The sequence below is a fragment of the Panulirus ornatus genome, chromosome 55 (genome assembly GCF_036320965.1).
Source record: "Panulirus ornatus isolate Po-2019 chromosome 55, ASM3632096v1, whole genome shotgun sequence".
Taxonomy (NCBI): domain Eukaryota; kingdom Metazoa; phylum Arthropoda; class Malacostraca; order Decapoda; family Palinuridae; genus Panulirus; species Panulirus ornatus.
The window spans coordinates 33,973,733-33,998,912 of record NC_092278.1 but is presented as its reverse complement, the minus strand read 5'-3'; the positions used below and the strand labels follow the sequence as shown (position 1 = coordinate 33,998,912).

The window sequence follows — 25,180 nt, the reverse complement described above, 5'->3', positions numbered from 1 at the left end:
ACGACTTTTCTTATTACCAAAGGTGAGAGGCATTCTCTCATTTACCAACTATTCTCCAGGCATTCCCCATTTACCAACTATCCTCCAGGCATTCCCCATTTACCAATTATCTCACCAGATTCATCACATCCCACCTTTGCATTTATATCACCTATTACAACCACCTTTCTTTCCTTCTTAAAACCACTTATACAGACATTCAAATTTCTCATAAAACTTTTCATTTCATCCTATCTAGCACAGTCTTCATATTCACAACAGCATATGCACATCCCCATGCATACTCAACAATCAAAATTTTTCCTCTCACCCACACTATTCCTGATTTATTCCATCTCCAATACTCTCAGTGATAGCACAACTGCACATCCTTCTTTCCCTCTTCCCTGACAATGTTCATTTATTCCTGTCCTCACCCTTCCTTCCACACCCTCCCATAACTTCATTCATCAATTCCACTTGCACTACATACACTCTGCCCTAGGATATACACATATCTTCTTGTTATTCCATTATGCACAGGGAGCCAATGAATGAAAATAAAGTTAACTATTCTCTAGTTTTATTCATATATTAGTTTTAATAGGTGGTTGGCTTCCCTTTCCTCTTTATACATTCTTGAAGGCATGAAGGCACCAATTTTGCCAAATTCTTGAGAAGCTGTGGGTCCAAATTGTGCCACTCTTCATGAATGGCTGCCTCAAGCTTGGGGACACTGCTAATATCCTTCCTTAAAAGTTAGTGCATAATGATGCTCCACAAGCTCTTTATTGGATTAACATCTGGGAAGCTTCCAGGCCAGTCATTGATGAAGTCAATTCCACAGTCAGTAAGCCACTGCTTCAGAGATTTTGCAATATGGGAAGGAATGCCATCCTTCAAGAACACATCCGCATTTCACTTCTGATTACAGTCTGGTAAATAGCCCATCAGTAGCTTAAGGTAGTTGTGCTGATTCATGGTTTGATGTTTGGGTAGTATGACACAGTCATCAATTCCATAATAAGAAAAACAACCCCAAAGCATGAGAGAATCAGGGTGTTTAAAACTACTGAAAGCATACTTGAGATCGAGAAGGTCACTCCCGAGGTGCTGATAAACATGCTAAATCAGTTTCCAGTCATAGAAAGCATGGCTTCATTGCTCCATAGCAAGTGCTTTCACTTGGTCTTTACCTACAGAGGTGTCTTGGCAAACACGATCCTAGGCTGCGCATGCATAAGGGTGAGGGGGGGTCTTCTTTCTGGCTTGACGGCAGTTGATGTGCAGGTTGTCTTGGATGCGTTGATGAATGGTCCTTACTGACACTTTATCGATCAGTCTTTGTTTTTTCCTGTTAATTCCCATGCTGACAAAGATGGATTAGCTTTTAGATTAGCTTTTAGGAAGGTTAGAGTGCATGGTAAAGTCTTCTGAGCCTTCCCTTGTGCAATAGTGTTGCCTTACCTCCACTATTGCAAAACCTTTATGTCCACACCTGAATGATTGGACAGTTGCACCGACAATTCTCGATATTTCCCTTTCTGGCCACTATGCCTTGTACAGACAAATAATTGAAGCTATTGGCTTTTTGTTAAGTCCTTTTGCTTCCCCAATGTTGCTAGAAAGCATGAAAACTTTCAGCAGTAGGGTATCAGAAGGGGACAAACTCGGATAGACCATCAACATCTATGAACTTCCTACTAATGATAAAAGACAACTCACGGGTGTTTCCCTGGGCATGCACATAGTTCTGCCCCTCTCATCTTTGCCTTATGCTTGATAACCAGAGAAACTCAGCGGTTTGGCTGCAAGGGATAGAGCCGGCATTGGTCATGGTATTATGGGTCAGCCCTCTCACACATAAAGCAGTGTCTAAGTGTGTAGGTTTCCTAATCCCCTGCACACCCAAACTAAATTAAATTTCTCCACAATGTCCCTTCTTTACTCTCACCAGTCATCCCATTTACACTCACAGCCATCACCCTCAATTGCTTGTCCCTCTAATTCTCCTGCATAACTGGTTGACTACATTGCTGCTTCTTATCCTTTTGTATCTCACCATTAACAGGCCACCGGCTAAGGGCAACTCCAGCACAGTTTCCCAGAAGTGATGGGGCTCCCAAACTGTCCAAAAAACTAAAACCCCAGCACACCTCAAGTGTTTGTCTGTTTTGTCTGATGGAGTTAAGTATGCTTCCACCCCTTCTGTTCCAACCCTAAGGGTGTAATAATGAAGTAACTACAAGAAGGCTGTGTGAAACTTGGATACTCCAGAAAACTAGAGAATCCCTCTGAGGCACTAAAATTAAAAACTTTTCCAAACTTTTGAGCCTGTACCGCAGTAGCAGCACCTCATAACCTCACTGGTTATGATACTGCCACTGCAAAACAAAACTTACATATGACTAAAGAAAGTGCACAATTGACCATGACACAATAACCATTATAGTGTGGCAACAGCTAGGAAAGATATTGTGCATGAGGCAAGATAAGCATCAAGTGCTACTCACTAGTTATGTTCCAAGCAAAGTCCCATTGTAGAAAGGTAACCTCCATCTTAGATTGCTTAAGCCTATGATTCCATAAATATCTGCTCTTCACCTAAGTATCCATACAAATACCAGTAACAGCATCTCACTAAAATTCATAGCTCCTAATGTCAAGCTAGCTCTTGATTTCATCCTCTAATTTATCTAATCAAAAACCTCTCGCTAACACACAGACTACTAGCTCTTTTCTGCTATTATTATTCACACAACTTATCACAGCATCTTTCATTTCAATAATTATAACACTTTCTAAAAAAACAGAATTATAACATGTCATCATAAGCAATAGCAATCACATGTAATATCATAGTAAAATTGGTGAACAGGGTGGACAGCTGACAACTTTTCCTACTTTTACCTTGTGACATATAAAAATGAACTTTCTTTACAGAACAAGATAAATCTACACAGAACTTAATATTATCATGAAAGTTGTTCAAAACACAAAAGTATGGCTTTTGGTGTGGTTGTGTAAATGTAAGACTTACTGTATTTTCTCAATTGGAATGTTTTTAGCCATTAAATTTGCTACCATTGCTTCTTCCTCTGAAGACGTCAGCAAAAGAATAGCCTCCCCACTCTTGGTGTAACGAGCGGTTCTTCCAGCACGATGAATGTATGTTGTCACATCTTCAGGACAGTCTGCCTGCACTACCCAGTCAACAGCTGGGATATCTGTAAATAGATACCACTGCATACTAAGTTCAATACATGATGAAATTAAGGAAAGCATATGGCAAAGTGGTGGCATACAATGATGTGAAAAAGAGATGGAGTGGGCATTTTGAAGAACAACTGAATATATCAGGTGAAAGGTAAGTGGATGTGATGTCTGGGAAGAAATGGGAGATAGGAGTCATGGTGGATAAGAAACTTCACAAACTGAAGAAAATTTTGCAATCAAATCTACGATAATTCATTGGGATGCAGGTATATCAAGAAGGCACCATTCAAAAATATGAGACAGCTCAGCAAAAATGAAAGGAAGTTTCTCCATATCTTACCTGACAAGATAAAAAGTATGAAAACAGCAAGTACTGAAACATTAAAAAGATAAACCCAAGATGGGTGTGAAATGTGTGTATGTGGATGCTGAAACAAACAGCACTGTGAAACAAGAACAATAAAGAGTGACCACTAACCATCTACCCTGCTTCAAGTAAAATCTACTCACAGGTATTTGTATGTACTTATTAAACAGAATTAAATCCATGATAATGATGATGGAGAAACAGTGCATCTTAAGTAACAGACACCATGAAGAAACTGAATTGACCTTGATTTTCTTATCAAGCATATACAGTAAAGTCATATTCAAGTCTCAGTTGACAAACTGCTAATGCTCACCAAGACCTCTGGCTGCAACATCAGTGGCAAAGAGAACAGCATTTTTCTTGTGGCAAAACTCATCATAAATTGCCATACGTCTCAGCTGATGCATAGACCCATGGAGACTCATAACGGATAAGCCTGGCTGCAGCTTGCTGAACATACTGTTTGCATACTGTACCTAAAAAATATTAATCTGTAATATTTTGTGACTTTAATTTTCTAACATCAATATAATCCATGCCCAATTTTCCCTGAGCATTTCATCCTTTATACCTTCCAAAACAATGAAAAGATCATTATAACACATTCAGTGAGCTGGGTCCTGGGTAAGCTTTTGAACAAAGCTTTTACTTTTCATAACTGTCCACTGTTTCTGTGTTAATGAGGTACAGCCAGGAACAGAAAAAGAAAAGGCCTCATTCACTCACATCCATTCTCCAACTGTCATGTTTAATGCTTCAAAACCACAAGCCTTCTATCTACAAGCAAGCCTCAAAGACATTTCATTGCTTTCCCCCAGTTGCTTCATATGCCCCCGTTCAGTCCACTGACAGTATCCCATACTTATCTTCCCTTTCATTTTGTCCACATTCATTCAATTTACAAATAAAAGGGGAAACAGAAGAAGGAGTCATGCGGGGAGTGCTCATCCTCCTCGAAGGCTCAGATTGGGGTGTCTAAATGTGTGTGGATGTAACCAAGATGAGAAAAAAGGAGAGATAGGTAGTATGTTTCAGGAAAGGAACCTGGATGTTTTGGCTCTGAGTGAAAAGAAGCTCAAGGGTAAAGGGGATGAGTGGTTTGGTAATGTCTTGGGAGTAAAGTCAGGGGTTAGTGAGAGGACAAGAGCAAGGGAAGGAATAGCACTACTCCTGAAACAGAAGTGGTGGGAGTATGTGATAGAGTGTAAGAAAGTAAACTCTACATTGATATGGGTAAAACTGAAAGTGGATGGAGAGAGATGGGTGATTATTGGTGCATATGCACCTGGGCATGAGAAGAAAGATCATGAGAGGCAAGTGTTTTGGGAGCAGCTGAGTGAGTGTGCCGGTAGTTTTAATGCACGAGACCGGGTTATAGTGATGGGTGATTTGAATGCAAAGGTGAGTAATGTGGTAGTTGAGGGAATAATTAGTATACATGGGGTGTTCAGTATTGTAAATGGAAATGGTGAAGAGCTTGTAGATTTATGTGCTGAAAAAGAACTAGCGACTGGGAATACCTGGTTTAAAAAGAGAGATATACATAAGTATACATATGTAAGTAGGAGAGATGTCCAGAAAGCATTATTGGATTACGTGTTAGCTGATAGGCACGTGAAAGAGAGACTTTTGGATGTTAATGTGCTGAGAGGTGCAACTGGAGGGATTTCCGATCATTATCTTGTGGAGGCGAAGGTAAAGATTTGTAGAGGTTTTCAGAAAAGAAGAGAATGTTGATGTGAAGAGAGTGGTGAGAGTAAGTGAGCTTGGGAAGGAGACTTGTGTGAGAAAGTACCAGGAGAAACTGAGTACAGAATGGAAAAAAGTGAGAACAAAGGACATAAGGGGAGTGGGGGAGGAAAGGGATGTATTTAGGGAAGCAGTGATGGCTTGAGCAAAAGATGCTTGTGGCATGAGAAGAGTGGGAGGTGGGCAGATTAGAATGGGTAGTGAATGGTGGGATGAAGAAGTAAGATTATTAGTGAAAAAGAGAGAGGCATTTGGACGATTTTTATACGGAAATAATGCAAATCCGAGTGGGAGATGTATAAAAGAAAGAGGCAGGAGGTCAAGAGAAAGGTGCAAGAGGTGAAAAAGAGGGCAAATGAGAGTTGGGGTTAAGAGAGTATCATTAAATTTTAAAGAGAATAAAAAGATGTTTTGGAAGGAGGTAAATAAAGAGCATAAGACAAGGGAACTAATGGGAACTTCAGTGAAGGGGGCTAATGGGGAGGTGATAACAAGTAGTGGTGATGAGAGAAGGAGATGGAGTGAGTATTTTGAAGATTTGTTGAATGCGTTTGATGATAGAGTGGCAGATATAGGGTGTTTTGGTCGAGGTGGTGTGCAAAGTGAGAGGGTTAGGGAAAATGATTTGGTAAACAGAGAAGAGGTAGTAAAAGCTTTGCGGAAGATGAAAGCCGGTAAGGCAGCAGGTTTGGATGGTATTGCAGTGGAATCCAATTAAAAAAGGGGGTGACTGTATTGTTGACTGGTTGGTAAGGTTATTTAATGTATGTATGACTCATGGTGAGGTACCTGAGGATTGGCGGAATGCTTGCATAGTGCCATTGTACCAAAACAAAGGGGATAAAGGTGAGTGCTCAAATTACAGAGGTATAAGTTTATTGAGTATTCCTAGGAAATTATATGGGAGGGTATTGATTGAGAGGGTGAAGGCATGTACAGAGCATCAGATTGTTCCCTCCAGAGGTGGAGGGAACGAGGAGAAGAGGGAGACCAAATTGGAGGTGGAAAGATGGAGTGAAAAAGATTTTGTGTGATCGGGGCCTGAACATGCAGGAGGGTGAAAGGAGGGCAAGGAATAGAGTAAATTGGAGCGATGTGGTATACCAGGGTTGACGTGCTGTTAGTGGATTGAATCAAGGCATATGAAGCGTCTGGGGTAAACCATGGAAAGCTGTGTAGGTATGTATATTTGCGTGTGTGGACGTATGTATATACATGTGTATGGGGGTGGGTTGGGCCATTTCTTTCGTCTGTTTCCTTGCGCTACCTCGCAAACGCGGGAGACAGCGGCAAAAAAAAAAAAAAAAAAATATATATACATATATATATATATATATATATATATATATATATATATATATATATATATATATATATATATATTATCCCTGGGGATAGGGGAGAAAGAATACTTCCCACGTATTCCCTGCGTGTCGTAGAAGGCGACTAAAAGGGGAGGGAGCGGGGGGCTGGAAATCCTCCCCTCTCAATTTTTTTTTTAATTTTCCTAAAGAAGGAACAGAGAAGGGGGCCAGGTTAGGATATTCCCTTGGTGGCCCAGTTCTCTGTTCTTAACGCTACCTCGCTAACGCGGGAAATGGCGAGTAGTTTGAAAAAAAAAAAAAAAAAAATATATATATATAGAGAGAGAGAGAGAGAGAGAGAGAGAGAGAGAGAGAGAGATGCTCTGTGGAAGGTATTAAGAATATATGGTGTGGGAGGCAAGTTGTTAGAAGCAGTGAAAAGTTTTTATCGAGGATGTAAGGCATGTGTACGTGTAGGAAGAGAGGAAAGTGATTGGTTCTCAGTGAATGTAGGTTTGCGGCAGGGGTGTGTGATGTCTCCATGGTTGTTTAATTTGTTTATGGATGGGGTTGTTAGGGAGGTAAATGCAAGAGTCCTGGAAAGAGGGGCAAGTATGAAGTCTGTTGGGGATGAGAGAGCTTGGGAAGTGAGTCAGTTGTTGTTCGCTGATGATACAGCGCTGGTGGCTGATTCATGTGAGAAACTGCAGAAGCTGGTGACTGAGTTTGGTAAAGTGTGTGGAAGAAGAAAGTTAAGAGTAAATGTGAATAAGAGCAAGGTTATTAGGTACAGTAGGGTTGAGGATCAAGTCAATTGGGAGGTGAGTTTGAATGGAGAAAAACTGGAGGAAGTGAAGTGTTATAGATATCTGGGAGTGGATCTGTCAGCGGATGGAACCATGGAAGCGGAAGTGGATCATAGGGTGGGGGAGGGGGCGAAAATTTTGGGAGCCTTGAAAAATGTGTGGAAGTCGAGAACATTATCTCGGAAAGCAAAAATGGGTATGTTTGAAGGAATAGTGGTTCCAACAATGTTGTATGGTTGCGAGGCGTGGGCTATGGATAGAGTTGTGCGCAGGAGGATGGATGTGCTGGAAATGAGATGTTTGAGGAAAATGTGTGGTGTGAGGTGGTTTGATCGAGTAAGTAACGTAAGGGTAAGAGAGATGTGTGGAAATAAAAAGAGCGTGGTTGAGAGAGCAGAAGAGGGTGTTTTGAAATGGTTTGGGCACATGGAGAGAATGAGTGAGGAAAGATTGACCAAGAGGATATATGTGTCGGAGGTGGAGGGAACGAGGAGAAGAGGGAGACCAAATTGGAGGTGGAAAGATGGAGTGAAAAAGATTTTGTGTGATCGGGGCCTGAACATGCAGAAGGGTGAAAGGAGGGCAAGGAATAGAGTGAATTGGAGCGATGTGGTATACAGGGGTTGACGTGCTGTCAGTGGATTGAATCAAGGCATGTGAAGCGTCTGGGGTAAACCATGGAAAGCTGTGTAGGTATGTATATTTGCGTGTGTGGATGTATGTATATGCATGTTGTATGGGGGTGGGTTGGGCCATTTCTTTCGTCTGTTTCCTAGCGCTACCTCGCAAACACAGGAGACAGAAAAAAAAAAAAAAATAAGAGTGAGTGCTCAAATTACAGAGGTATAAGTTTGTTGAGTATTCCTGGTAAATTATATGGGAGGGTATTGATTGAGAGGGTGAAGGCATGTACAGAGCATCAGATTGGGGAAGAGCAGTGTGGTTTCAGAAGTGGTAGAGGATGTGTGGATCAGGTGTTTGCTTTGAAGAATGTATGTGAGAAATACTTAGAAAAGCAAATGGATTTGTATGTAGCATTTATGGATCTGGAGAAGGCATATGATATAGAGTTGATAGAGATGCTCTGTGGAAGGTATTAAGAATATATGGTGTGGGAGGCAAGTTGTTAGAAGCAGTGAAAAGTTATTATCGAGGATGTAAGGCATGTGTACGTGTAGGAAGAGAGGAATGTGATTGGTTCTCAGTGAATGTAGGTTTGTGGCAGGGGTGTGTGATGTCTCCGTGGTTGTTTAATTTGTTTATGGATGGGGTTGTTAGGGAGGTGAATGCAAGAGTTTTGGAAAGAGAGGCAAGTATGAAGTCTGTTGGGGATGAGAGAGCTTGGGAAGTGAGTCAGTTGTTGTTCGCTGATGATAAAGCGCTGGTGGCTGATTCATGTGAGAAACTGCAGAAGCTGGTGACTTAGTTTGGTAAAGTGTGTGAAAGAAGAAAGTTAAGAGTAAATGTGAATAAGAGCAAGGTTATTAGGTACAGTAGGGTTGTGGGTCAAGTCAATTGGGAGGTAAGTTTGAATGGAGAAAAACTGGAGGAAGTAAAGTGTTTTAAATATCTGGGAGTGGATCTGGCAGCGGATGGAACCATGGAAGCGGAAGTGGATCATAGGGTGGGGGAGGGGGCGAAAATTCTGGGAGCCTTGAAGAATGTGTGGAAGTCGAGGACATTATCTCGGAAAGCAAAAATGGGTATGTTTGAAGGAATAGTGGTTCCAACAATGTTGTATGGTTGCGAGGCGTGAGCTATGGATAGAGTTGTGCGCAGGAGGATGGATGTGCTGGAAATGAGATGTTTGAGGACAATGTGTGGTGTGAGGTGGTTTGATCGAGTAAGTAACGTAAGGGTAAGAGAGATGTGTGGAAATAAAAAGAGCGTGGTTGAGAGAGCAGAAGAGGGTGTTTTGAAATGGTTTGGGCACATGGAGAGAATGAGTGAGGAAAGATTGACCAAGAGGATATATGTGTCGGAGGTGGAGGGAACAAGGAGAAGTGGGAGACCAAATTGGAGGTGGAAAGATGGAGTGAAAAAGATTTTGTGTGATCGGGGCCTAAACATGCAGGAGGGTGAAAGGAGGGCAAGGAATAGAGTGAATTGGATCGATGTGGTATACCAGGGTTGACGTGCTGTCAGTGGATTGAATCAGGGCATGTGAAGCGTCTGGGGTAAACCATGGAAAGCTGTGTAGGTATGTATATTTGTGTGTGTGGACGTATGTATATACATGTGTATGGGGGTGGGTTGGGCCATTTCTTTCGTCTGTTTCCTTGCGCTACCTCGCAAGTTGTCTTCTTGGGCCGTTCACGGAACACCTCCCAGCCGTTCTTGACTAATTTCATGACCTCGTTCTCGGTCACGTTCATGCTGTCCCCACGGGCGTTTACAATGATGCAATCAGGCTGCGATCTTCGGATAGGCACAAAGATTTTTCTCACCTTGGAAGCAGGTTGCAACACTTGCTGGGGAGGCTCGAGGATTTCTTCCACCTTGGGAGGAGTTGCAGTTTGTTGCACCTTGGTAGGAGCTTGCGACCTTTGGATAGGCACAAAGATTGACATGGCCTGAGATGGAGGTTGCAATACTCGCCGGATAGGCTTGAAGTCCTTCCCATAAGGTTGGCGAGGCACAAAGATTGACATCACCTTGGATGGAGGCTGAAACACCCCGTCGGGTAGGCTTGACGTTTGTTCCCCCGGGGGAGGGTTTTCGACCTTTGGATAGGCACAAAATTGCAGGGCCCTGAGAGGGAAAGGTTGAACTCCCCGGGTTGGCTTGAAGTCCTTCCCATAAGGTTGGGGAGGCCCAAATTTTTGACTTCCCCCTTGGAGGGGGGTTTGCAAACACTCGGGGGGTTTTAGGCTTGAGTTTTTTCCCACCTTGGGGAGGTTTTTTGGCCCCAAAAACCTTTTGGATGGGAAAAAGATTGACATGGCCTGAGATGGGGGTTTTGCAAAAAACTCCCCGGGATAGGTTTGGGGAAGTCCTTCCCCATAAGGTTGGTGAGGCAAACAAAAGTTGACTTTCACCTTGGATGGAGGCTGCAACATTTGGCGGGTGGGGGCTTGACGATTTGTTCCTTTTTTGGGAAAGGTGTTTTCAGTTTGTTGCACCTTCTGAGGAGATTGCTACCTTTGGATAGGCACAAAGATTGACATAGCCTGAGATGGAGGTTTTGCAAACACTCGGGATAGGCTTGAGTCCTTCCCATAAGGTTGGAGAGGCACAAAGATTGACATCACTTGGATGGGGCTGCAACATCGTGGGTAGGCTTGCGATTTGTTCCACCTTGGGAGGAGATTGCGACCTTTGGATAGGCTCAAAGATTGACATGACTGAGATGGTGTTGCAACACTCGACCGGATAGGCTTGAAGTTCCTTCCCATAAGGTTGGTGAGCACAAGATGACATCACCTTGGATGGAGGCTGCAACACTCGTCGGGAAGGCCTTGACGAATTTGTTCCTCCTTGGGAGGAGATTGCGACCTTTGGATTAGGACACAAGATTGACTATGACCTGAGATGGAGGTTGCAACACTCGCCGTAGAAGGCTTGATGTCCTTCCCATTAAGGTTGGCGAGGCACAAAGTTTTGACATCACCTTGGAAGAAGGGCTGCAACACACTCGTCGGGTAGGCTTGACGATTGTTCCAATTGCGGAGGAGATTGCGACCTTTTGATAGGCAACAAAGTTGGGACATGGCCTGAGATGGAGTTGCAACACTCGCCGGGGATAGCTTGAAGTCTTCCATAAGGTTGGTGAGGCACAAAGTATTGAATCCCCCTTTGGGGATGGAGGCTGCAACACTCGTGGGTAGCTTCAACGATTTGTTCCACCTTGGGAGGAGTGTTCAGTTTGTTGCTCCTCTGAGGATGATTGCTACCTTTGGATGGGCACAAAGATTGACATGGCCCTGAGAATGGCGGTTTGCAACACTCGCCGGATCCGGCTTGATGTCTTCCCATAAGGTTGGAGAGGCACAAAGATTGACATCACTTGGTGGAGGCTGCAAACTCGTTCGGGTAGGCTGACGATTTGTTCTACCTTGGAAGGAGTGTCCAGTTGGTTGCACCTTCGAGGATGATAGCTACCTTTGGATAGGCACAAGATTGACTTAGCCTGAGATGGAGGTTGCAACACCTCCCCCTTTGGGATAGGCTTGAGTTCCTTCCCATAAGCGAAAAATAAAAAAAAAACGCACATAAGTAGGAGAGTGGCCAGAGAGCGTTACTGGTTACGTGTTAATTGATAGGTGTGCGAAATAGAGGAGACTTATGGGGATGTTAATGTTGCTGGAGAGGTGCAAATGGAGGGATGTCTGATCATTATTCTTTTGGAAGCGAAGGTGATGATATGTAAAGGGTTTTCAGAAAAGAAGAGAGGAATGTTGGGGTGAAGAGGGTGGTGAGGGTAAGTGAGCTTAGGAAGGAGACTTTTGTGTGCGGAAGTTTCAGGAGGAGACTGAGTACAGAATGGAAAAAAAGGTTTGAGAACAAAAGGAGGTAAGGGAGTGGGGGGGGAATGAGATGTATTTAGGGAGCGGTGAGGGCTTGACGCAAAAGAGATGCTTGTGGCATGAGATATTAGTGAGAGAAGAGAGGCATTTGACGATTTTTGCTGGGAAATATTGCAAATGAATGGGAGATGTATTAAAGAAAGTGGCAGGAGGTCAAGAGAAAGGTGCAAGAGGTGAAAAAAAGGGCAATGAGATTTGAGGTGAGAGAGTAACATTAAATTTTAGGGAAAATAAAAAGATGTTTTGGAAGGGGGGTAAATAAAGTGCGCCAAGACAAGTGAACAATAGGAACATCAGTGAAGGGAGGTAATGGGGAGGTAAGATAAACAAGTAGTGGGGATTAAAGAGAAGGAGATGGAGTGAATTTTTGATGGTTTGTTGAATGTTGTTTGTGACAGGGTGGCAGATCTTAGGGTGTTTTGGGTCAAGGTGTGTGTGCAATGAGAGGAGATTAGGGAGAATGATTTGGTAAAGAAGAGAAGAGGTAGTAAAAGCTTTGCGGAAGATGAAAAGCCGGTAAGGAGCAGGTTTGGATGGTATTGCAGTGGAATCCAATTAAAAAATGGGGTGACTGTATTGTTGACTGGTTGGTAAGGTTATTTAATGTATGTATGACTCATGGTGAGGTACCTGAGGATTGGCGGAATGCTTGCATAGTGCCATTGTACCAAATAAAAAAGGGAAAAAGGGTGAGTGCTCAAATTACAGAGGTATAAGTTTATTGAGTATTCCTAGGAAATTATATGGAGGGTATTGATTGAGAGGGTGAAGGCATGTACAGAGCATCAGATTGTTCCCTCCAGAGGTGGATGGAACGAGGAGAAGAGGGAGACCAATTGGAGGTGGAAAGGATGGAGTGAAAAAGATTTTGTTGTGATCGGGGCCTGAACATGCAGGAGGGTTGAAAGGAGGCAAGGAATAGAGTAAATTGGAGCGTGTGGTATACCAGGGTTGACGTGTTGTTAGTGGATTAAATCAAGGCATATGAAGCGTCTGGGGTAAACCATGGAAAGCTGTGTAGGTTATGTATATTTGCGTGTGTGGACGTATGTATATACATGTGTATGGGGGTGGGTTGGGCCATTTCTTTCGTCTGTTTCCTTGCGCTACCTCGCAAAACGCGGGAGACAGCGGCAAAAAAAAAAAAAAAAAAAAAATATATATACATATATATATATATATATATATATATTTATATATATATATATATATTATATATATATATTATTATCCCTGGGGATAGGGGAGAAAGAAGATCTTCCCACGTATTCCCTGCGTGTCGTAGAAGGGACTAAAAGGGGAGGGAGCGGGGGGCTGAAAATCCTCCCCTCTCAATTTTTTTTTTAATTTTCCTAAAGAAGGAACAGAGAAGGGGGCCAGGTTAGGATATTCCCTTTGGTGGCCCAGTTCTCTGTTTTAACGCTACCTCGCTAACGCGGGAAATGGCGAGTAGTTTGAAAAAAAAAAAAAAAAAATATATATATATATAGAGAGAGAGAGAGAGAGAGAGAGAGAGAGAGAGAGAGAGAGATGCTCTGTGGAAGGTATTAAGAATATATGGTGTGGGAGGCAAGTTGTTAGAAGCAGTGAAAAGTTTTTATCGAGGATGTAAGGCATGTGTACGTGTAGGAAGAGAGGAAAGTGATTGGTTCTCAGTGAATGTAGGTTTGCGGCAGGGGTGTGTGATGTCTCCATGGTTGTTTAATTTGTTTATGGATGGGGTTGTTAGGGAGGTAAATGCAAGAGTCCTGGAAAGAGGGGCAAGTATGAAGTCTGTTGGGGATGAGAGAGCTTGGGAAGTGAGTCAGTTGTTGTTCGCTGATGATACAGCGCTGGTGGCTGATTCATGTGAGAAACTGCAGAAGCTGGTGACTGAGTTTGGTAAAGTGTGTGGAAGAAGAAAGTTAAGAGTAAATGTGAATAAGAGCAAGGTTATTAGGTACAGTAGGGTTGAGGATCAAGTCAATTGGGAGGTGAGTTTGAATGGAGAAAAACTGGAGGAAGTGAAGTGTTATAGATATCTGGGAGTGGATCTGTCAGCGGATGGAACCATGGAAGCGGAAGTGGATCATAGGGTGGGGGAGGGGGCGAAAATTTTGGGAGCCTTGAAAAATGTGTGGAAGTCGAGAACATTATCTCGGAAAGCAAAAATGGGTATGTTTGAAGGAATAGTGGTTCCAACAATGTTGTATGGTTGCGAGGCGTGGGCTATGGATAGAGTTGTGCGCAGGAGGATGGATGTGCTGGAAATGAGATGTTTGAGGAAAATGTGTGGTGTGAGGTGGTTTGATCGAGTAAGTAACGTAAGGGTAAGAGAGATGTGTGGAAATAAAAAGAGCGTGGTTGAGAGAGCAGAAGAGGGTGTTTTGAAATGGTTTGGGCACATGGAGAGAATGAGTGAGGAAAGATTGACCAAGAGGATATATGTGTCGGAGGTGGAGGGAACGAGGAGAAGAGGGAGACCAAATTGGAGGTGGAAAGATGGAGTGAAAAAGATTTTGTGTGATCGGGGCCTGAACATGCAGAAGGGTGAAAGGAGGGCAAGGAATAGAGTGAATTGGAGCGATGTGGTATACAGGGGTTGACGTGCTGTCAGTGGATTGAATCAAGGCATGTGAAGCGTCTGGGGTAAACCATGGAAAGCTGTGTAGGTATGTATATTTGCGTGTGTGGATGTATGTATATGCATGTTGTATGGGGGTGGGTTGGGCCATTTCTTTCGTCTGTTTCCTAGCGCTACCTCGCAAACACAGGAGACAGAAAAAAAAAAAAAAATAAGAGTGAGTGCTCAAATTACAGAGGTATAAGTTTGTTGAGTATTCCTGGTAAATTATATGGGAGGGTATTGATTGAGAGGGTGAAGGCATATACAGAGCATCAGATTGGGGAAGAGCAGTGTGGTTTCAGAAGTGGTAGAGGATGTGTGGATCAGGTGTTTGCTTTGAAGAATGTATGTGAGAAATACTTAGAAAAGCAAATGGATTTGTATGTAGCATTTATGGATCTGGAGAAGGCATATGATATAGAGTTGATAGAGATGCTCTGTGGAAGGTATTAAGAATATATGGTGTGGGAGGCAAGTTGTTAGAAGCAGTGAAAAGTTATTATCGAGGATGTAAGGCATGTGTACGTGTAGGAAGAGAGGAATGTGATTGGTTCTCAGTGAATGTAGGTTTGTGGCAGGGGTGTGTGATGTCTCCGTGGTTGTTTAATTTGTTTATGGATGGGGTTGTTAGGGAGGTGAATGCAAGAGTTTTGGAAAGAGGGGCAAGTATGAAGTCTGTTGGGGATGAGAGAGCTTGGGAAGTGAGTCAGTTGTTGTTCGCTGATGATAAAGCGCTGGTGGCTGATTCATGTGAGAAACTGCAGAAGCTGGTGACTTAGTTTGGTAAAGTGTGTGAAAGAAGAAAGTTAAGAGTAAATGTGAATAAGAGCAAGGTTATTAGGTACAGTAGGGTTGTGGGTCAAGTCAATTGGGAGGTAAGTTTGAATGGAGAAAAACTGGAGGAAGTAAAGTGTTTTAAATATCTGGGAGTGGATCTGGCAGCGGATGGAACCATGGAAGCGGAAGTGGATCATAGGGTGGGGGAGGGGGCGAAAATTCTGGGAGCCTTGAAGAATGTGTGGAAGTCGAGGACATTATCTCGGAAAGCAAAAATGGGTATGTTTGAAGGAATAGTGGTTCCAACAATGTTGTATGGTTGCGAGGCGTGAGCTATGGATAGAGTTGTGCGCAGGAGGATGGATGTGCTGGAAATGAGATGTTTGAGGACAATGTGTGGTGTGAGGTGGTTTGATCGAGTAAGTAACGTAAGGGTAAGAGAGATGTGTGGAAATAAAAAGAGCGTGGTTGAGAGAGCAGAAGAGGGTGTTTTGAAATGGTTTGGGCACATGGAGAGAATGAGTGAGGAAAGATTGACCAAGAGGATATATGTGTCGGAGGTGGAGGGAACAAGGAGAAGTGGGAGACCAAATTGGAGGTGGAAAGATGGAGTGAAAAAGATTTTGTGTGATCGGGGCCTAAACATGCAGGAGGGTGAAAGGAGGGCAAGGAATAGAGTGAATTGGATCGATGTGGTATACCAGGGTTGACGTGCTGTCAGTGGATTGAATCAGGGCATGTGAAGCGTCTGGGGTAAACCATGGAAAGCTGTGTAGGTATGTATATTTGTGTGTGTGGACGTATGTATATACATGTGTATGGGGGTGGGTTGGGCCATTTCTTTCGTCTGTTTCCTTGCGCTACCTCGCAAGTTGTCTTCTTGGGCCGTTCACGGAACACCTCCCAGCCGTTCTTGACTAATTTCATGACCTCGTTCTCGGTCACGTTCATGCTGTCCCCACGGGCGTTTACAATGATGCAATCAGGCTGCGATCTTCGGATAGGCACAAAGATTTTTCTCACCTTGGAAGCAGGTTGCAACACTTGCTGGGGAGGCTCGAGGATTTCTTCCACCTTGGGAGGAGTTGCAGTTTGTTGCACCTTGGTAGGAGCTTGCGACCTTTGGATAGGCACAAAGATTGACATGGCCTGAGATGGAGGTTGCAATACTCGCCGGATAGGCTTGAAGTCCTTCCCATAAGGTTGGCGAGGCACAAAGATTGACATCACCTTGGATGGAGGCTGCAACACTCGTCGGGTAGGCTTGACGATTTGTTCCACCTTGGGAGGAGATTGCGACCTTTGGATAGGCACAAAGATTGACATGGCCTGAGATGGAGGTTGCAACACTCGCCGTATAGGCTTGAAGTCCTTCCCATAAGGTTGGTGAGGCACAAAGATTGACATCACCTTGGATGGAGGCTGCAACACTCGTCGGGTAGGCTTGACGATTTGTTCCACCTTGGGAGGAGTGTCAGTTTGTTGCACCTTCTGAGGAGATTGCTACCTTTGGATGGGCACAAAGATTGACATGGCCTGAGATGGAGGTTGCAACACTCGCCGGATAGGCTTGAAGTCCTTCCCATAAGGTTGGTGAGGCACAAAGATTGACATCACCTTGGATGGAGGCTGCAACACTTGTCGGGTAGGCTTGACGATTTGTTCCACCTTGGAAGGAGTGTCAGTTTGTTGCACCTTCTGAGGAGATTGCTACCTTTGGATAGGCACAAAGATTGACATAGCCTGAGATGGAGGTTGCAACACTCGCCGGATAGGCTTGAAGTCCTTCCCATAAGGTTGGCGAGGCACAAAGATTGACATCACCTTGGATGGAGGCTGCAACACTCGTCGGGTAGGCTTGACGATTTGTTCCACCTTGGGAGGAGATTGCGACCTTTGGATAGGCACAAAGATTGACATGACCTGAGATGGAAGTTGCAACACTCGCCGGATAGGCTTGAAGTCCTTCCCATAAGGTTGGTGAGGCACAAAGATTGACATCACCTTGGATGGAGGCTGCAACACTCGTCGGGTAGGCTTGACGATTTGTTCCACCTTGGGAGGAGATTGCGACCTTTGGATAGACACAAAGATTGACATGACCTGAGATGGAGGTTGCAACACTCGCCGTATAGGCTTGAAGTCCTTCCCATAAGGTTGGCGAGGCACAAAGATTGACATCACCTTGGATGGAGGCTGCAACACTCGTCGGGTAGGCTTGACGATTTGTTCCACCTTGGGAGGAGATTGCGACCTTTTGATAGGCACAAAGATTGACATGGCCTGAGATGGAGGTTGCAACACTCGCCGGATAGGCTTGAAGTCCTTCCCATAAGGTTGGTGAGGCACAAAGATTGACATCACCTTGGATGGAGGCTGCAACACTCGTCGGGTAGGCTTAACGATTTGTTCCACCTTGGGAGGAGTGTCAGTTTGTTGCACCTTCTGAGGAGATTGCTACCTTTGGATGGGCACAAAGATTGACATGGCCTGAGATGGAGGTTGCAACACTCGCCGGATAGGCTTGAAGTCCTTCCCATAAGGTTGGTGAGGCACAAAGATTGACATCACCTTGGATGGAGGCTGCAACACTCGTCGGGTAGGCTTGACGATTTGTTCTACCTTGGAAGGAGTGTCAGTTTGTTGCACCTTCTGAGGAGATTGCTACCTTTGGATAGGCACAAAGATTGACATAGCCTGAGATGGAGGTTGCAACACTCGCCGGATAGGCTTGAAGTCCTTCCCATAAGCGAAAAAAAAAAAAAAACGCACATAAGTAGGAGAGATGGCCAGAGAGCGTTACTGGATTACGTGTTAATTGATAGGTGTGCGAAAGAGAGACTTTTGGATGTTAATGTGCTGAGAGGTGCAAATGGAGGGATGTCTGATCATTATCTTGTGGAAGCGAAGGTGAAGATATGTAAAGGTTTTCAGAAAAGAAGAGAGAATGTTGGGGTGAAGAGGGTGGTGAGAGTAAGTGAGCTTGGGAAGGAGACTTGTGTGCGGAAGTATCAGGAGAGACTGAGTACAGAATGGAAAAAGGTGAGAACAAAGGAGGTAAGGGGAGTGGGGGAGGAATGAGATGTATTTAGGGAAGCGGTGATGGCTTGCGCAAAAGATGCTTGTGGCATGAGATATTAGTGAAAGAGAAGAGAGGCATTTGGACGATTTTTGCTGGGAAATAATGCAAATGAATGGGAGATGTATTAAAGAAAGAGGCAGGAGGTCAAGAGAAAGGTGCAAGAGGTGAAAAAGAGGGCAAATGAGATTTGAGGTGAGAGAGTATCATTAAATTTTAGGGAAAATAAAAAGATGTTTTGGAAGGAGGTAAATAAAGTGCGCAAGACAAGTGAACAAATAGGAACATCAGTGAAGGGAGGTAATGGGGAGGTGATAACAAGTAGTGGGGATAAAGAGAAGGAGATGGAGTGAATATTTTGAAGGTTTGTTGAATGTGTTTGATGACAGGGTGGCAGATATAGGGTGTTTTGGTCAAGGTGGTGTGCAAAGTGAGAGGATTAGGGAGAATGATTTGGTAAAGAGAGAAGAGGTAGTAAAAGCTTTGCAGAAGATGAAAGCCAGGAAGGCTTCACAGGGCATGTGAAGCATCTGGGGTAAACAATGGAAAGTTTTGTGGGGCCTGGATGTGGAAAGGGAGCTGTGATTTCGATGCATCATACATGACAGCTAGAGACTGATTGTGAATGAATGTGGCCTTTGTTGTCTTTTCCTAGCACTACCACATGCACATGCGGGGGGGGGAGGGGGTTGTCATTTCATGTGTGGCGGGGTGGCAACGGGAATGAATAAGGGCAGACAGTATGAATTATGTACATGTGCATATATGTATATATGTATACGTCTGTGTGTATATATATATATGTATACGTTGAGATGTATAGGTATGTATAGGTACGTGTGTGGACATGTATGTATATACATGTGTGGGATGGTTGGCCATTTTTTCGTCTGTTTCCTTGCACTACCTTGCTAACGCGGGGGACAGCGACAAAGTATAATAATAGAAAAATATTAATGATGTTTATAATCACTCAGCGCTTCAGCCCTTGTGAAATAAAAAATTCATCTTGCAGGCACCAGAACAGAAAAACTGAAAGGATGATATCATGCATCTGTAAGGCAACTAAATCACTTAAAGGTGGCAATAACTGCTGACTTCAGGTCCTGTCCATCTGATAGCTCTTAGTCTAGTCTGAGAGCATGAAAGAGCCATAATAAAATCACTGGTGATATCAGAATGCATTCAAATGATTAAAACTGCTTTTCTTAATCCCTGAATGCCTCCAGATGGATATTTGCAAGAGCACAGCAATGCATCTAAGTGGATACTTATGCAGAGAGTTTTGTGCTTCAATTTCAAAGCTGTGAACTATGCCTGGAGGTGGCAGTGCATGATAATTTCTCCCCACAGTCAGCTATCCTCCAGCCATGCCAATGACTGCACATTCTCATGGGTTTTCTAGGAAGGAAACTGAGAGGCTTTTAGCTTAACTTGGGGACCAGGCAGAAGATTAAATTGAATTAGTTGATGATGATGATCTGTCTTCAGATTGTGTGCAGAGAGATTTTATGGTCACTGACTCTTTCAGCATCAAAATTTGACCAAAATGAAGCAGGAGAGGGTTTTCTAGTAGAAGCAGAAGCAGTCTTGCAAGCACCCATCTGACCCTAACAACAATGCATCAAACTGGTGTAGCTGGTAGTTCTGCATAAGTTATGCATCTCATACATTCAACAAAATCTTGCTCTTTTGCTATATCTACACATATATCGGTAAATACACAGAAGTAACATAAGCTCCAATTCAGATTTCATAGAGTGGTAGTGCTATTTGCCACAATTTTCCTCTATCATGGGCAACCAACAAGCCAAAAGATGTAATCCCCAGCTGACAAAACTTAAAATGAGAGAGGGTAAAGTAAATAAACATTTTTAAATCTTATTCATTTATTATTTATTTTGCTTTGTCACTGTCTCCAGCGTTTGCGAGGTAGCGCAAGGAAACAGACGAAAGAAATGGCCCAACCCACCCCCATACACAATGTATATAAATACACGTCCACACACGCAAATATACATACCTATACATCTCAATGTACACATATATATACACACACAGACACATACATATATACCCATGCACACAATTCACACTGTCTGCCTTTATTCATTCCCATCGCCACCTCGCCACACATGGAATACCATCCCCATCCCCCCTCATGTGTGCGAGGTAGCACTAGGAAAAGACAACAAAGGCCCCATTCATTCACACTCAGTCTCTAGCTGTCATGCAATAATGCCCGAAACCACAGCTCCCTTTCCACATCCAGGCCCCACACAACTTTCCATGGTTTACCCCAGACACTTCACAGGCCCTGATTCAATCCTCTGACAGCACGTCAACCCCAGTATACCACATCGATCCAATTCACTCTATTCCTTGCCCTCCTTTCACCCTCCTGCATGTTCTGGCCCCGATCACACAAAATCTTTTTCACTCCATCTTTCCACCTCCAATTTGGTCTCCCACTTCTCCTCGTTCCCTCCACCTCCGACACATATATCCTCTTGGTCAATCTTTCCTCACTCATTCTCTCCATGTGCCCAAACCATTTCAAAACACCCTCTTCTGCTCTCTCAACCACGCTCTTTTTATTTCCACACATCTCTCTTACCCTTACGTTACTTACTCAATCAAACCACCTCACACCACACATTGTCCTCAAACATCTCATTTCCAGCACATCCACCCTCCTGCGCACAACTCTATCCATAGCCCACGCCTCGCAACCATACAACATTGTTGGAACCACTATTCCTTCAAACGTACCCATTTTTGCTTTCCGAGATAATGTTCTCGACTTCCACACATTCTTCAAGGCTCCCAGGATTTTCGCCCCCTCCCCCACCCTATGATTCACTTCCACTTCCATGGTTCCATCCGCTGCCAGATCCACTCTCAGATATCTAAGACACTTTACTTCCTCCAGTTTTTCTCCATTCAAACTTACCTCCCAATTGACTTGACCCTCAACCCTACTGTACCTAATAACCTTGCTCTTATTCACATTTACTCTTAACTTTCTTCTTTCACACACTTTACCAAACTCAGTCACCAGCTTCTGCAGTTTCTCACATGAATCAGCCACCAGCACTGTATCATCAGCGAACAACAACTGACTCACTTCCCAAGCTCTCTCATCCACAACAGACTTCATACTTGCCCCTCTTTCCAAAACTCTTGCATTCACCTCCCTAACAACCCCATCCATAAACAAATTAAACAACTATGGAGACATCACACACCCCTGCCACAAACCTACATTCACTGAGAACCAATCACTTTCCTCTCTTCCTATACGTACACATGCCTTACATCCTCGATAAAAACTTTTCACTGCTTCTAACAACTTGCCTCCCATACCATATATTCTTAATACCTTCCACAGAGCATCTCTATCAACTCTATCATATGCCTTCTCCAGATCCATAAATGCTACATACAAATCCATTTGCTTTTCTAAGTATTTCTCACATACAGTCTTCAAAGCAAACACCTGATCCACACATCCTCTACCACTTCTGAAACCACACTGCTCTTCCCAAATCTGATGCTCTGTACATGCCTTCACCCTCTCAATCAATACCCTCCCATATAATTTAACAGGAATACTCAACAAACTTATTACCTCTGTAATTTGAGCACTCACTCTTATCCCCTTCGCCTTTGTACAATGGCACTATGCACGCATTCCGCCAATCCTCAGGCACCTCACCATGAGTCATACATACATTAAATAACCTTACCAAGCAGTCAACAATACAGTCACCCCCTTTTTTAATAAATTCCACTGCAATACCATCCAAACCTGCTGCCTTGCCGGCTTTCATCTTCCGTAAAACTTTTACTACCTCTTCTCTGTTTACCAAATCATTTTCCCTAACCCTCTCACTTTGCACACCACCTTGACCAAAACACCCTATATCTGCCACTCTATCATCAAACACATTCAACAAACCTTCAAAATACTCACTCCATCTCCTTCTCACATCACCACTACATGTTATCACCTCCCCATTTGCGCCCTTCACTGAAGTTCCCATTTGCTCCCTTGTCTTACGCACTTTATTTACCTCCTTCCAAACTTCTTTTTATTCTCCCTAAAATTTAATGATACTCTCTCACCCCAACTCTCATTTGCCCTCTTTTTCACCTCTTGCACCTTTCTCTTGACCTCCTGTCTCTTTCTTTTATACATCTCCCACTCAATTGCATTTTTTCCCTGCAAAAATTGTCCAAATGCCTCTCTCTTCTCTTTCACTAATAATCTTACTTCTTCATCCCACCACTCACTACCCTTTCTAATCAACCCACCTCCCAAGCTTATGCCACAAGCATCTTTTGTGCAATCCATCACTGATTCCCTAAATACATCCCATTCCTCCCCCACTCCCCTTACTTCCATTGTTCTCACCTTTTTCCATTCTGTACTCAGTCTCTCCTGGTACTTCCTCACACAAGTCTCCTTCCCAAGCTCACTTACTCTCACCACCCTATTCACCCCAACATTCACTCTTCTTTTCTGAAAACCCATACAAATCTTCACCTTAGCCTCCACAAGATAATGATCAGACATCCCTCCAGTTGCACCTCTCAGCTCATTAACATCCAAAAGTCTCTCTTTCGCGCGCCTATCAATTAACACGTAATCTAATAACGCTCTCTTGCCATCTCTCCTACTTACATACGTATACTTATGTTTTTTTTTTTTTTTTTTTTATACTTCGTCGCTGTCTCCCGCGTCTGCGAGGTAGCGCAAGGAAACAGACGAAAGAAATGGCCCAACCCCCCCCCATACACATGCACATACACACGTCCACACACGCAAATATACATACCTACACAGCTTTCCATGGTTTACCCCGGACGCTTCACATGCCTTGGTTCAATCCACTGACAGCACGTCAACCCCTGTATACCACATCACTCCAATTCGCTCTATTTCTTGCCCTCCTTTCACCCTCCTGCATGTTCAGGCCCCGATCACACAAAATCCTTTTCACTCCATCTTTCCACCTCCAATTTGGTCTCCCTCTTCTCCTCGTTCCCTCCACCTCCGACACATATATCCTCTTGGTCAATCTTTCCTCACTCATTCTCTCCATGTGCCCAAACCATTTCAAAACACCCTCTTCTGCTCTCTCAACCACGCTCTTTTTATTTCCACACATCTCTCTTACCCTTACGTTACTTACTCGATCAAACCACCTCACACCACACATTGTCCTCAAGCATCTCATTTCCAGCACATCCATCCTCCTGCTCACAACTCTATCCATAGCCCACGCCTCGCAACCATACAACATTGTTGGAACCACTATTCCTTCAAACATACCCATTTTTGCTTTCCGGGATAATGTTCTCGACTTCCACACATTTTTCAAGGCTCCCAAAATTTTCGCCCCCTCCCCCACCCTATGATCCACTTCCGCTTCCATGGTTCCATCCGCTGACAGATCCACTCCCAGATATCTAAAACACTTCACTTCCTCCAGTTTTTCTCCATTCAAACTCACCTCCCAATTGACTTGACCCTCAACACTACTGTACCTAATAACCTTGCTCTTATTCACATTTACTCTTAACTTTCTTCTTCCACACACTTTACCAAACTCAGTCACCAGCTTCTGCAGTTTCTCACATGAATCAGCCACCAGCGCTGTATCATCAGCGAACAACAACTGACTCACTTCCCAAGCTCTCTCATCCCCAACAGACTTCATACTTGCCCCTCTTTCCAAAACTCTTGCATTTACCTCCCTAACAACCCCATCCATAAACAAATTAAACAACCATGGAGACATCACACACCCCTGCCGCAAACCTACATTCACTGAGAACCAATCACTTTCCTCTCTTCCTACACGTACACATGCCTTACATCCTCGATAAAAACTTTTCACTGCTTCTAACAACTTGCCTCCCACACCATATATTCTTAATACCTTCCACAGAGCATCTCTATCAACTCTATCATATGCCTTCTCCAGATCCATAAATGCTACATACAAATCCATTTGCTTTTCTAAGTATTTCTCACATACATTCTTCAAAGCAAACACCTGATCCACACATCCTCTACCACTTCTGAAACCACACTGCTCTTCCCCAATCTGATGCTCTGTACATGCCTTCACCCTCTCAATCAGTACCCTCCCATATAATTTACCAGGAATACTCAACAAACTTATACCTCTGTAATTTGAGCACTCACTCTTATCCCCTTTGCCTTTGTACAATGGTACTATGCACGCATTCCGCCAATCCTCAGGCACCTCACCATGAGTCATACATACATTAAATAACCTTACCAACCAGTCAACAATACAGTCACCCCCTTTTTTAATAAATTCCACTGCAATACCATCCAAACCTGCTGCCTTACCGGCTTTCATCTTCCGCAAAGCTTTTACTACCTCTTCTCTGTTTACCAAATCATTTTCCCTAACCCTCTCACTTTGCACACCACCTCGACCCAAACACCCTATATCTGCCACTCTGTCTTCAGACACATTCAACAAACCTTCAAAATACTCATTCCATCTCCTTCTCACATCACCACTACTTGTTATCACCTCCCCATTTACGCCCTTCACTGAAGTTCCCATTTGCTCCCTTGTCTTACGCACCCTATTTACCTCCTTCCAGAACATCTTTTTATTCTCCCTAAAATTTACTGATAGTCTCTCACCCCAACTCTCATTTGCCCTTTTTTTCACCTCTTGCACCTTTCTCTTGACCTCCTGTCTCTTTCTTTTATACTTCT

The 25,180-nt window shown here is 43.6% G+C and overlaps 2 protein-coding genes across 2 annotated transcripts in view; both read right to left on the bottom strand.

The window, feature by feature from the left end:
- Positions 1–25,180, bottom strand: part of LOC139765669 (probable ATP-dependent RNA helicase DDX10) — a 120,710-nt gene that overhangs the window by 38,878 nt on the left and 56,652 nt on the right. Inside the window, 2 exon segments of the mRNA XM_071693401.1 lie at positions 3,020–3,206; positions 3,879–4,041. Of these exon segments, the coding sequence (XP_071549502.1) occupies positions 3,020–3,206; positions 3,879–4,041 (350 nt within the window).
- On the bottom strand, positions 16,297–18,094 carry LOC139765666 (uncharacterized). The gene is made up of 2 exons (XM_071693378.1): positions 17,001–18,094; positions 16,297–16,433 (listed from the first exon to the last, which is right to left on the bottom strand). The coding sequence occupies exon 1, from the start codon at positions 17,691–17,693 to the stop codon at positions 17,043–17,045; it is 651 nt and encodes a 216-aa protein (XP_071549479.1). The 5' UTR covers positions 17,694–18,094; the 3' UTR covers positions 16,297–16,433; positions 17,001–17,042.

Excerpts from the sequence above, each read along its gene's own strand:
- LOC139765666 (XM_071693378.1), bottom strand. The coding sequence starts at position 17,693 with ATGTCAATCTTTGTGCCTCACCAACCTTATGGGAAGGACTTCAAGCCT.